General features: G+C 46.4%; 1 protein-coding gene across 2 annotated transcripts; it reads left to right on the plus strand.

Moving 5' to 3' along the window:
- Window positions 1-2,194: 2,194 nt before the first annotated feature.
- FOLR2 (folate receptor beta) lies at window positions 2,195-11,172 on the plus strand. 2 transcript variants are annotated; one of them, XM_081326891.1, is made up of 7 exons: window positions 2,195-2,218; window positions 3,184-3,299; window positions 3,542-3,894; window positions 6,799-6,937; window positions 8,904-9,092; window positions 10,098-10,233; window positions 10,709-11,172. In XM_081326891.1, the coding sequence occupies exons 4-7, from the start codon at window positions 6,803-6,805 to the stop codon at window positions 10,978-10,980; spliced, it is 732 nt and encodes a 243-aa protein (XP_081183017.1). In that variant the 5' UTR covers window positions 2,195-2,218; window positions 3,184-3,299; window positions 3,542-3,894; window positions 6,799-6,802; the 3' UTR covers window positions 10,981-11,172. The 2 variants fall into 2 exon arrangements, with proteins under 2 accessions (XP_081183017.1, XP_081183016.1); XM_081326890.1 differs by lacking the exon at window positions 2,195-2,218 and having other exon boundaries at window positions 2,858-3,299.
- Window positions 11,173-14,095: the final 2,923 nt, after the last annotated feature.

The raw sequence follows: 14,095 nt of genomic DNA on the forward strand, positions 1-14,095 counted from the left end.
CCGCTATGTTTTTATAGAGAAATTCCTCTTTTGTCGCTAGGGAAACCGGCTTGACCGTGGCCCCAAAATCTAGGGATTGTCAGAGGGCATTTCAGGTCGGTAGGGAGCAAATGTAACTTGCTACAGGATTGTCTGCAACTGTTGCCTTTTGTGAGTCAAGGATGATGGGCTTGAGTGGTGAAGGAAACCTGTTCCGGTTGTGAGGAACTTTCATATTTAATTAAGTTGCTGAGGTTTGCCAACTTCTTATCTTAAGTCATTCTCAGCCTACATGTCAGAATCAGCAGAAAAGTTGTTGTGTTCTTTTTTTTTATTGTCTGTGGGTTCGCTGGCAGGTCAGGGACTTACTGGTTGGCAGGGGGCATGAAGGGCAGAGGAGTGGTGGCATTGGGTCTGTCTGTCTAATCTGTCCATCATCTATCTACTGAATAAGTAGTTGTTGAGAATCACATATTTTTTCCTCAAAATTCACTTCTGATTCTTCTTTTAGGAAGCATAACCTGCCCAGGTGTGGATTCCTATTTTTCTACCCACTTAGAAAAACCTAGATGACCTCAGTCTATTATTTCTGATATAGAATTTAGCTCTTTTGTCTGCAATTAAAGCTACATCTTCATTTCCTCATAAGTATTGTAAGAAGAATAATTTTATTAATATCTGCTTGCGTCTGCTCAAGCCCCTCTTGGGGAAAAATAGTCAAGTGTATTGATCAAGTTGAGCCCTTATGCCTACTGTGGAAATATATGTAACCAAAGCTATGGAGTGTGGTTTTTTTTCCATAACAGTGTGCTTTTGCAAACTTGCATATTTCTTTAGTTAGAATATGAAACGAATACACGAGGAATTAAGGAACTGGTGGAGCAGTGGGCCAATGCCTCCTTAAGTAATACCAGCTGCCTGCAATTAGTGCAGGTTCGCATCCCACCAGGCTCAAGGTTGACTCAGCCTTCCATCCTTCCCAGGTAGGTAAAATGAGGACCCAGATTGTTGGGGGCAATTAAGCTGACTTTGTAATAATGCCGCTTGGGGGGGGGAAGCCCTAATAAGCAGGCATATACATAGAATGAAGGATACTGCTAAGCTTGTAAGCCGCCCTGAGTCTTTGGAGAAGGGTGGGATATAAATGGAATTAAAATAAAATAAAATAAATACAACTGGTATGTAGGTTCCATAACGACACGTGTTATGACGGTAATGTGGAACATCGAGGTCAGAAGAAAGAACGAGGAACTGATTTAGCTCTTGTTGGAATCTCCGAAGTCATGTGCTTGTGGTTTTAAGGTATGAAAGAGTGACACTGAAAAGGGGTGGGTGCCATTTGATCACCAGCTGTCACTCCCTTGATTGATTGTGGGTTTGGTCCTCCTTGCAATGGGCTCTGGAATATATATATATATATATATATATATATATATATATATATATATATATATATATATATATATATATATATATATATATATATATATATGTATATATATATATATATATATATATATATACACACACACACACATATATATAAACACACATATATATATATGTATATGTATATATATATGTATATGTATATATATATGTATATATATATATGTATATATATATATGTATATATATATATATATGTATATATATATGTATGTGTATATATATATATGTATATATATATATATGTATATATATATATATATATATATATATATGTATATGTATATATATATATATATATATATATATATATATATATATATATATATATATATATATATATATATATATATATATATATATATATATATATATATATATATATATATATATATATATATATATATATATATATATATATATATATACACATATATATATTTGTTTTTTTGTTCTAAAATTCAATAAACCTCTTGGTCCTAAAGTGAGACTTCTTGTGGTGTGCTGTCTTTTTTATCTTTACCAAGTTTTTTCCCCTGACAGTTTTCACCCATTTCATGTCAGAAAATCAGATATCTTAATCATTCCTTTTTCTGATTTGGTTTCCTTCCTTCTCTATTTCCTTCTTTCCTTTTTCTTTCCTCTTGTCTATTTTCCTCCCTTTCTCTTCTTCCTTCCTTTCCTCCTCCCTTCCTTCTTTCCCTCCCTCCCTCCCTACTTACAATCTTTGGGACACATCCTACCAGGACAGAAGCTGCCTCCAGATGTTGTGAATGTTCCATCACTGGAGGTTGGACAGTCACTTGTCTGAAATGGTATAGGTTCTCCTTCTTAAGCAGGGGGCTGGACTAGAAGACCTCCAAGGTCCCCTCCAGCTCTATTCTATTCTAGATGGGGCCCATAGCTTTTGATCTCTGTCATCCATCATAGCTTTAATCAGTCAAAGCTTTCACACAAACATAACACCCACACTGAAAAAAAGTGGCCTTTCTTATTTCTGTGGGCCTGAATATGTCTCAGCAAGAATTTTTTTCGAGAGTAAGATTGAAATTTGCTACATCCTGATTTAATCCTGGTTTAATGAATAAACCATGCTTGGCTGGATGATCAAACCACAACTTAACTATAAGCAGTGCTTTTCAAGCCACTCTGACTGGGTAAATTCGACAGACTTAGTCTACACACCAAACAAACTGAATTTTGCCTTACCAATTGAACGTTGTTGGTTTGGCTTTTTTGCTGAATTAACTTTTTTGGATTGGCCCAAGAGGCATTTGTGTTTGCATGACATTGATAAACAGCAAAAAGGAAAGTGAGGTTAAAAAGGAGGAGGCCAAGCCCCTAGGGCAGGGGTAGGCAACCTTGGCTCTTTTATGACTCGTGGACTTCAACTCCCAGAATTCCTCAACTAGTCATGTTGAGGGGAAAGGGAGAGGCTTCCAAGCTGAGCCAGGCTGGCTCAGGAATTCTGGGAGTTGAAGTCCATGAGTCGTAAAAGAGCCAAGGTTGCCTACCCCTAGTCTAGGGTGACTCCTTTGCTGGGGGTTCCCGCTATCCTTGTGCTGCCACCACGTGGCTGTTTTGGGAGAAATTGCAATGTGGGCAGTCAGACCCTCCTACCCTACCATGTATTTCCTCTTCCCTCCCCTTTCTGGGATGGACCCTCCTCCTCCTCCTCCTTTGTCCATGGAGAATCTTCTCCTCCTCCTCCTCCTCCTCCTCCTCCGTTAACCAGCTAACATGTGACAACAGCAGACACGTGCAGACACTGGGAGTATTACCATTTTCTGACCTTGGAGATACCTTGGGAATGCTTCAGACATCATCTTAACGCACCCCACCTGTTGTATCCTACTCTACAAGCAATAAAGGTATTTTTAGATGATAAAAGGTGTTTCCATGAGCAACTATCTGGAGAGAGAGCTGTTAATGTTAACGACATCTGCTTATATAGACCATAGAAGTCTTAATTACAGTACAACGGCTTTTGATCCAGAATAATCCTGATTAAGCAGCTTACACAACCCCCTCCCCACACCTGGGACTCCTCTGAGTAAAAACCCCTGCAGGTTTAACTCAAGATCCTGTTCTTCCCCCTTTGATAACCCCCCAGGTCTGCTGGACTACAACACCCATCACAGGGATTGACTACCTGAGAGGGTTGTGGGGAGCAGCCCCCTTCCCCCCTCCTACCCCGGAGAGGACTCCTGCCTGCTTTATGACCCCTGAGCAGGGCAGGGGGAAAAGTCCAAGACGGGAGACTGGATCCTTGCCCAAGGAGTTATCGCCTGATCTTTGGACCGATCCCTCTGCGTGAGAGGCAGCTGCAGCTCTTGTCCTCCCAGGCCTCTGATCTTCCCCCTCTGCAGCCGACCCTTCACCTGTGCTGACCCCACCTGCAACCGGCCAGCCTTGGCTATTAAAGCGGGAAGGAGGGCGTTTCTGACCAGCAGCTCCCATACACAGGTAAGAGGCACCTTGGGTCAGGCAGCCCTTTTCTCCATCAAAGGACTCCAACTGAGGGGTGGGGAAGAGCCTCGGGGCTCTACTTACCAGAGATTGCTGTGGCATATGTGGTGTGTGTGTGTGTGTCTTGGCTTGGCAAGCTGGCTGGGGGATTCTGGGAGTTGAAGTGGCCAAGTTCTAGATTAAGCCTCTTTATCAGCCAGTGGGGTCTATGGTTGTTAGTGCTCCAGAGACCCAGTTTGGTCTCTGTACGGTTAAGCCACCAGACTTGAAAGTGGGGAGGCTGTGAGTTGAAGTCTTAGGCCCGAAAGCTGGCAGACGCTGGGAGATGTGAGTTCTAGTCCTGCTTTAGGCAGGAAAGCCAGCTGGCTGACTTTGGGTCCTTCTCAATTTCTCAGCCCAACCAACCCACCTCGGGGCTGTTGTGGGGAAATAGGAGGAAAGTGTGCGAAATATAAATAGCCTTCAGTTGTTTATAAACATTACAAAGGTGGGATAGAGATAAATCCCCCCTCCTTTCCATCTCCCAGAGTCTTCTAGAGAAGAAGGGTTTTTTTCCTAATCTCCCAATCCCCGTTAGCTTGAGCAATCATCCAGGGGTGGGACTTTGGAGGCAAAAGCCCACTTTTATTGTGTGGTAAGCCAAGGAATTGATTCCTCAACCTGTTGCCCACCAAATAATAGGGGTGAGGGTCCTCTCTCTCCTTCCCAGCAGGCCAATGATTTGCTGGAAGGGAGCCCCTCCAGCAGCCAGGTGAATCTGCTCAGCTTCTTCTCTGCCAATTATGGTTAGTTCTGGAAACCAGGTTAAATGCATCATGGGTTAATGCAACTTGGTTAATTACATCATGGCTTGAGGCAACCTGCATCTGAGTCCTGGTTTTCCTTTTATATTATAAAGAAGAAATGGGATTTAGGAACCATTCATACCACCACAGGCCCTAATTACTGGAAATTCTCGTTCTTTTACTAATATTTGCTTTCCATTTTTAAATTTCCGTTGAGAGTCTTCAACTCCACACATGCAAATATTTCTTTGGTAAAGTTTCAGATTTAATGTTTGCTTTGCAACATGCTTTGCGTTTAAACAAGTCTTTTTTTTTAAAATGCTCCTAGTTTGGGGATGGGGAAGGGGTTATTGTTTTTTTAAAAAAAAATTCCAGTTCCTTGTTGGTAGATTTACAGACTTTTTTAAAAAAAGAACTGGATATTTTATATTTATGTCACATTTAGAGACTGCCCATCTCCCTCCTAAAGAAACTTTTAGTAATCAATAGATAATAGCTTTGTGATATGATAGTCTTCCTTGGTCTTGAAAAGAAATTCAGGTTGAAGCTTTTTCCATCCTCTGATAGTTTTTCAGCCTGTTGTCATGGTTCTGACAGATGAAACCCTTCAAAAGAACTTCAAGGCATTGTTTACCTTAAAGTACCTTTTATTCAGGAAACAAAGTATCAGCACTACATAGTCAAAACCAGAAACTAAATCCCCCCCACCATACGAAGTAACAAAGTGCAATTCCCTCCTCCAATTAACAGTCATAAATCACATCCCCCATATAGCTTGAAGCGTGGGCTTGCTCTCCAGCCTGCCAATTCTTTATCAGCTCTGGGCTCAGTAACCTTGATTCTCGTGCTACGTTTAGTGTTGTTATGTCTGGCTGGATTCTCATTCACATCCACCCCTCCCAGCATCAATGAACTCTAAAAGACAAAGAAAAAATGGCTACATTTCCATCTGTTGTCAAAGCAAGAACATCCAATGTGAGCAGCGTTGACATCTGTTGCACCCCAAAATGAAAAGAGGATGGGTGCAGTCAATAAGTTCGGGGGGGGGGGGAAGGGTGCAAAGACCCCAAAACCCAACCCCATCCAAACTGGGGAAGGAGCTTGGTCCTGTGGAGACTTTGCGAAATCCTCTTCTGTATGTCGCCACCCCCCCATCTATAATTTCAAAGAACTTCAAAGGATTAGGATTTCTGCTATCTTAGACGTTTGGGTGTCGAGACCAAAACAGAATAACAGCGTTGGAAGGGACCTTGGAGGTCATCTAGTCCAACCCCCTGCTCAGGCAGGAAACCCTATACCATTTCAGACAAATTAATGTATTTATTGTTTTTTATGGGCATGTATTTAATTACTTTTTAATTTTTGTAACTTTATGTTTTTTATTCTTGCCCTGTACACCGCCCTGAGTCCTTCGGGAGAAGGGCGGTATAGAAATATTAATAAATTAAATTAAATTAAAATTAAATGGCTGTCCAGTCTCTTCTTAAAAACTTCCAGTGTTGGAGCATTCACAGCTTCTGGAGGCAGGTTGTTCCACTGGTTAATTGTTCTCACTGTCAGGAAGTTTCTCCTTAGTTCCAGGTTGCTTCTCTCCTTGGTGAGTTTCCATCCCTTGCTTCTTGTCCAGCCTTCGGGCGCTTTGGAGAATAGCTTGACTCCCTCTTCTTTGGGGCAGCCCCTGAGAGACTGGCACACTGCTATCATGTCACCCCTCACCCTTCTCTTCGTTAGACTACACATAGTTTAGTTGCTTCTCTCTTTGGTCAGTTTCCATCCGTTGCTTCTTGTCCTGCCTTCAGGGGCTTTGGGAAAATAGGCTGACCCCCTCAAGTGTTGGAAGGCTGCTATCACGTCTCCCCTGGTCCTTCTCTTCATTGAACTGGACATGCTCCCTTCCTGCAGCCGTCCTTCGTATGTTTCAGCCTCCAGTCCCCCGATCATCTTTGTTGCTCTTCTCTGCACTCTTTCCAGAGTCTCCAACATCTCTTTTCATATCGTGGTGACCAAAACTGGATGCCCTATTCCCGGTGTGGGTCAGGGAATCCTCCCACCCCCAGCAGGCTCCCCTCCTCTCTAACTTTCTCTCTCTTTCCCTTCTCCCCCCCCCCCCCGGCAGGGTGATGATGCTTGCCATGGGGCAGGTGCTGCTCTTGGTCCTGGCGATGGCAACTGCCCAGGAATCTATGCTCAACGTGTGCATGGATGCCAAGCACCAGAAGAGCAAGCCGGGCCCGGAGGATAAGCTGCATGAACAGGTAGCGAGCCGGGGCCGAAGGGGCACTGGGGAGACCTCACCACCGCTGGGATAATAATAATAATAATAATAATAATAATAATAATAATAATTATTATTATTATTATTATTATTATTATTATTATTATTATTATTATTATTATTATTATTATTATTATTTAATTAATTAATAATAGGAAAGGATCTTGGAGATCATCTCTAGTCCAACCCCCTGCTCAGCCAGGAAACCCTATACCATTTCAAACGGCTGTCCAAATTGAGAAGCCCAGGGGCTGACCCAGAGAGATTTCCTCAGCCCATATGCAAGTAGCCCTCGACTTTACGATCACAACTGGGCCCAAAATCTATGTTGCTAAGTGAAAAAAAATTGTTCATTGATCTTTTACCCCATTTCATGACCTTTCTTGCCGTGATGTTAAGTGAAACACTGCAGTTCACACGGTTGTTAAGTGAAGCCGTGTTCCCCGTTGATTTCACTTGTCGGAAGGTCGCCAAAGGGGACCACGTGACCGCCCCTGACCCCCCGGGACGCGGCAACCATCGTAGATATGAGTCGCTTGCCCATGTGTCCGAATTTTGATCATGTGACCTGGGGGGGATGTTGCAACGGTCGTAAGTGTGAAAAATGGTCCTAAGTCGCTTTTTCCAGTGCCATTGTGACTTTGAATGGTCACTAAATGAGCTGTTGGAAGTCGGATTGTACGCGTGCCTGGCTGAGGAATTCTGAGAGTTGAAGTCCACAAGTCATCAAAGGGCCAAAAGTTGGAAGACCCCTGCTTTTAACTCCGAAGCTTAGAGGCTGAAGGCGCAGAACGGAGTACGTTGTGAGATGACAGGAAGAGAGTGTAAACTTCCTTGTTCACACACGTCTCGGGAGATTCTCGGTCCTGGTTGTCCCAGAGGTGCTTTTTCCAAAAGCAGCTGGACATCCTCGGTTTTTCTCCTCAAAAACGTTTTTCTCCTCATCCAAGAAGCTTCAGAATTTCTCCAGAACAGAAGAAGCTTCTTGCGCGAGAAGAGTGTAACATTTTCCAGGAGTAAAACCAAGAAAAGCCCAGTTGCCTTTTGGAAAAGCAAGAATTTTTGAAAACTATTGAAGGATATCTTAAGTATTGATGAAGACTTTTCCTTCAACAAATTGCTGAAGGAAAAGTCTTCATCGTGGTTCAGTCCAAGCCGGGAATAAACAAACATGGAGACTACTTTAGGAAGAAGGTTGCAGTTTATTGAAGAGGAGAGCCAGACAGGAAGATGGCTCTGGATGAAAACGAGAGAGTGAGCACATGTAGGGAGTGGGTTTTTATACCCTCTGGGGCTTTTTTGTTTGGAGTTGTTTCCTGTTCCTGTTTGAGGCTTTGTATTTCCTGTGCCATGTCTTCTGACCTGTGTCCCTTTGGCACCTGTGGGTTAATCCTATTATGTCCTGTCTTAGACTTTGGGTGGGCTATGTAGATTTCAGGTGCCTTTCTCTTCTTAATCGTCTAGCTTCAACTTTCCTGAATGGATTATCACATCTGCATTTCTACAGAGCTGCTTTCTGCTCGGGGGAGGGAGACTTGGGGTGATGAAGAAAAACTGGGCATGCTTTTCTGCCTCTTTAAGATCCTTTGAGGAAACATATTCGTCTGCCCTTTTAATCTTTCTTTCTCTGACTTCCCACAGTAGCTTAACGGAAAGATGTTTTGCAGGCTCCCACCTGCAGCCTTGAAGGACGTTGCTTGAGGACCTGCAGTCCTTGTTCTGCAGAAAACTTTAGCAAGAGCAGGAGAGCCCCTTTGCAGATGCCCACCTGTCCCATCTTCCTGAGTCAGCTCCACTTTCAGGGGGAATCCTCCTGGCTGGACTGGGAACGCTGCTGGTTTGTAGTGGGAACCCGAGAACTTCTAGGAGAAGAGGCCCCACCTTAAAGAGGACATCAGAACCGTCTCGGTTCAATCCAGCCCCTCTCTTTGCTTCTCTTCCCCCAGTGCTCCCCCTGGAAAGACAACGCCTGCTGCACACTCAACACAACTCAAGGGGCCCACGAAGATACCTCCTACCTGTACAATTTCGACTGGAACCACTGCGGCATCATGTCGGATAAATGCAAGAAGCACTTCATTCAGGACACCTGTCTCTACGAATGCTCCCCCAACTTGGGGCCCTGGATTAACAAGGTGGGCAGCCAGGCTGGGCTTGGTCCTGACTCCCCCAGGCCGAGAGCTGTCAGGTGGAATCGTGGAGGGGGAGGACTTGGGTTCCTGGACCCCCAGGTTGGCGGCAGTTGGACGCCTCCTGTGGTTCTAGGGGGAGGTGGCCCCACAGATCTAGGGGAAAGCAGGATGGAGCTGGCTTTAGGCCAGCCGTCAGTCCAGGCAATGGGAGGAGCTGAAGTGGAAGGACCCCCCCCCATCTTTTCCTTATGCTCACAGGTGCGGGGGTGGGGGGACCTTGGGGCTCTCTGAGCCAGGTGGTTTTCTTGCAGATGTTTCACTACCCAAACTAGGGAACATCATCAGTGCTGGTTTGGGTTATGATGTCCTCTAGTTTGGGTAATGGAGCATCTGCAGGAAAACCACCCAGCTCAGAGAGCACAGTCAGTCCTCCCTCCCTCCCTCCTCTTCCTTCTTCCTCCTCCTCCTTCCTCCTTCAGCACTGATGATGTGCCCTAGCTGGGTCATGAAACGTCTGCAAGAAAAGCACCCAGCTCAGAGAGCACCCAGGACCCCACAGTCCTTCCTTCCTTCCTTCCTTCCTTCCTTCCTTCCTTCCTTCCTTCCTTCCTTCCTTCCTGCACTGATGATGTTCCCTAGTTGGGTCATGAAACATCTGCAAGAAAACCACCCAGCTCAGAGAGCACCACAGTCCTTCCTTCCTTCCTTCCTTCCTTCCTTCCTTCCTTCCTTCCTTCCTTCCTTCCTTCCTTCCTTCCTTCCTTCCTTCCCTGATGATGTTTCCTAGTTGGGCCATGAGAAGTCTGCAAGAAAACCACCCAGCTCAGTACCAGGGACCACACAGACATTTTATCTCCTCCTCCCCCCTCAAATCCTGCACCCTTCTAGCATTGATGATATTACCTAGCAGGGCCATGAAACATCTGCAAGAAACCCACCCCCAGCTCAGAGAGCACCAAGGCCCCCTCATTTCCACCCCGTGCTACAGATGTTCCCCTCTGCACACAGGCGGATGAGAGCTGGCGGAAGGAGAGGATCCTGGACGTGCCGCTGTGCCGGGAAGACTGCGAGGGCTGGTGGGAGGACTGCCAGGATGACCTGACCTGCAAGGAGAACTGGCACAAAGGCTGGAACTGGACCACAAGTCAGGGGGCTCAATCACCTCTTCTTGCTCCTCCCCCTCCCCCCTCGCCACGGGCCCCAAGAACGGGGATCAGCGGCCACCTAGCTGGGCTGAGCCCCTTCCCCCAACGTTGACGTAGGAAAGGCTGCCGAGGAATAAGGCAGGGACCTTTGCCCAGAGGACCCAGGGGTGCCACTAAATTTTGAAGACCCAGCGGGTTTGTGGAGGGGGTGGAGGTCCTTCTTCCAAACAGTGGACCTGGGCCCCCTTTTTCCCAGCTCTGGGCTGGTGGGCTGCTTTGTCCCGCGTTAGCTGGCACGGAGGGGTTTAAATTCCGTCAAGCAGCCAGGAATCCGCTTGGCACCTTCCCTAAGAAACCTTGTTCCTCCCAACTTTTAAGAGAACGACAGAGTTGGAAGGGGCCTTGGAGGCCTTCTAGTCCAACCCCCTGCTCAAGCAGGAGATCCTAAACTCTTCTTCCTCCTTTGTGTCCCAGAAATCAACCGTTGTCCGGCGGGCGCAATGTGTCAGAAGATGAAGAGAGTGTTCCCGACTCCCCAAGATTTGTGCGAGAAAATCTGGAGCAACTCTTACAAACACACCGAATTTTCCCGGGGAAGTGGACGCTGCATCCAGATGTGGTTTGATCCTGTCAACGGCAACCCCAATGAAGCAGTGGCCAGGTACTACGCGTCGTCAGGAGAGACCTTGGCCTTCCACTCAGCCGTGACTCTCTTGCTCGCTTCAGCCCTCCTGGGCTTGCTCTAAGGGCAGCAGGGCCGCTGGGCTCCCAAGAACTTTGGGCAACATCCTCAAGGTGGGCGCTGGAGTCTACGGGGCTGTGGCGTCCCCTGGGATGCAGCTGTTCATCCAGGGGCATCTGCAGGAGCTTCTAGTGATGGCCTGCCCTCCTTTGAATGGGAAGCTGACCTTGATGCCCCCTAAAGAGAATAAATGTCTTCCACGACCAGTTTGGTGATTTTTTCTGGGATGTTTCTCCCTTACCTGTTCAGGTGAGGAATACCCTCAGCCAGAACTCAACTCCACGAAGAGTAAAATGAGAATGAGAATTATTAGAATTAGTATTATTAGAATTAGAGAATTAGAATAGAATGCAGAATAGAAATACAGAATAGGATAGGATAGGATAGGATAGGATAGGATAGGATAGGATAGGATAGGATAGGATAGAATAGAATAGTTGGAAGGGACCTTGGAGGTCTTCTAGTCCAGCCCCTGCTCAAGCAGGAGAGAACAAACCCAAGACAAAACATTTCACTTTAGATGTTGGACCTGTGGTGGAAACATCTGGGTCCATTGCACATTCTTTTCTGGATCACCAACATCCCCATCACGTGATTGGGTTGGCATGCCATTGCCTTCGTGACTTCTACACCCAAGGCACTTTAGTATCTTCAGGCAAAATGCCTTCTTTTGACAACACAACTGTTGCCGTGGGCCTCAACTGGATGCCATCTAGACAATGTGGTTAACAGTGTTAACAGGGGTTGGGATGTGCCCGGTTCCTGCACTGCAGTGGGCAAGTCCCCTCTCCACCTCCGGAGGCTGGGCCCTATCCTCCATGGCCATTTTGGTGGGGCAACTGGGAAGGGGGGGAACATGGAGCTGGCCTCTCCAGGCTGGCATTTTCCAGACTGCTTGGTGGGTCTCACACAGGCTTAGAGCCAGCTTGCACGGTGGGCAGACTTGGGTTCGATCCAGTGGCTGGCTGGGGAATTCTGGGAATTGAAGTCCACCCATCTTAAAGTTGCCGAGGTTGAGCGACACAGCATTAAGTGATCCTTCTGCTCCCTTCCAGCCCTACCATTCATGGCTAGCTGGAGAATTCTGGGGGTTGACGTCCACACGTGAGAAATTTGAGAAACCCTGGCTTAGTATCCCAGGAGAAGCAAACTTGTCTGTCAAGCTTTGTGAAATCATTTGGAAGTGTTTCTGGTCCCCAAAGAAATCTTTCTTAAAAACAAAACCACACTTTTTTGATTTGTAAAAGCAGTGACTTTTCTGCTGCTAGTGGGACCTGCTTGCGAACACAAATGCAGTTTTCTTAACAACCCATAAACTATTATTGTAATTCATCATGGTCCCCTGAACAAGCCTTGATGGCAAGCTTGACTTCATACACCGCACCAAGCCCCAAACCGAAGAAACCACAGGAGGTTTAGCCACAAAACTTGGGCAAAAGAAACTAGACAGGTCAAGGCATGGCACCCCTATCCAGATGTTTGTTGATAGCCTTCAAACCAACTTCGGCTCTTTTCTTGTCCATCTGCGGTTCCGCTGCTGGCCAGCAGAGGGCGCCGGCTGCTCGTAGTGGCTCACTGCTGGTAGCAATACAGGGGGAGGGGGCATTGGGGTGGGAGGTGCCTTTTTTCAGATAGGGGGCAGTTCCCCCCCCCCAAAAAAAGCCTTTCCCCTCTGCAAGGAGGCTTCCCAAGAGACAAAATGGGGATGGGGGTTAATGGAGTCTTTTTTGGCTCTCCCACCCCAGCTGCCCCCCCCCCACTAAAATAATCATCTTCACAGAATTCACGGACCAACAATCCTCGTTGACGGTCACCCACACCCTAGTCAGCTCCTGTCTTGACTGCTGCAATACGCTCTACCTGGGGCTGCCCTTGAAGAGCATCCAGAAACTTTGATCGGTTCAAAATGTGGCGGGTGGTTTTGTGCACGTCTAGGACTGCAGATGGATAGTCTCTCTTCCAGGGGCTGCACCGGCTGCCGATTTGCTTCCGGGTCCCAATTCAAGGTGCTGGTTGTCGCCTTCAAAGCCCTACCTGGTTCCGGGTCAGCTTATTGGAAGGGCTGGCTTTCCTCGGTTACATCCACCTGACCCACCAGAGCGGGGAGGCAGGGGGGATGTTGGGGGTCCCTTCGCTTAAGAAGGTCCATCTGGTGGCACTGAGAAGAAGGGCCTTCTCCGTAGTGGCTCCCTTCCTGTGGAACATCATCCCCGTGGATATAAGACTAACCCCCCCACATTGACACACTTTTGAGAGGGCCTGAAAATCTGGTTCTGCGGGGGGGGGGAAGGGGGAACGCAGGGGGTGGGGGAGCCCAACAAAGGCTTGTCACCAGGGGGCGAGGGGGGTGTTATTTGGGTCTGTATTGAGGTGTTACTTGTGTAAGCCGCCCCACGGTCACCGGCAGTTTTATAATTTTTCTTAATTAACCATCACGCCCCGATGATCTCAGGAGGAGCCAAAGTCACAAGGGAGGGGCCCTCTGGGCACTCAATAATGTCAGCAGATCTGCTGTGTCTTGGAGTGGGTGGATCGATAAATGGACACCCCCCACCCTCAAATCCTGAACTATGTAGGGCCAACCTTGGCCATTTTAAGTTGTGTGGACTTCAACTCCCAGAATTCCCCATTCATTTTTTTTTCCTTCAAGAGCAGAGATTAACCAATTAAATGGTCTTAATTTTGAAAATTGTAGCGGTAGCAAATATATGCAGGTTAAATACACATACTATAGCTTAAATTTTGGGGAATTGAATTTAAAATACAGTGGGATAAGAAAACCATGAATGATAGAGTTGGAAGGTACCAGAAGGACCACTAGTCTCATGTTTCTGTCATAAATACATGCCAGGCACCTGAATTTGGGTCACCTGGCTGTGGGGATGCTGCAGTGGTCGTATGCGCGAGGACCAGCCCTGTTGCTTTTTTTCAGTGCTGTGATAACTTTGGTGGCTAAATGAGCGATTGTGAAGTTGAGGGTTACAAGTTAAACAGCCCAGAATAGTACATCTCAACATTTAATCATGGGTTACGTACAAGCCTTAATTATCAATAAAAGTGATTACTATTAGCGCAACTCATTATCATCTTCCCAAATCTGATAAAAAGGTGATTCATCC

The sequence above is a fragment of the Vipera berus genome, assembly GCF_964194415.1.
Source record: "Vipera berus genome assembly, chromosome: 4".
NCBI lineage: Eukaryota > Metazoa > Chordata > Lepidosauria > Squamata > Viperidae > Vipera > Vipera berus.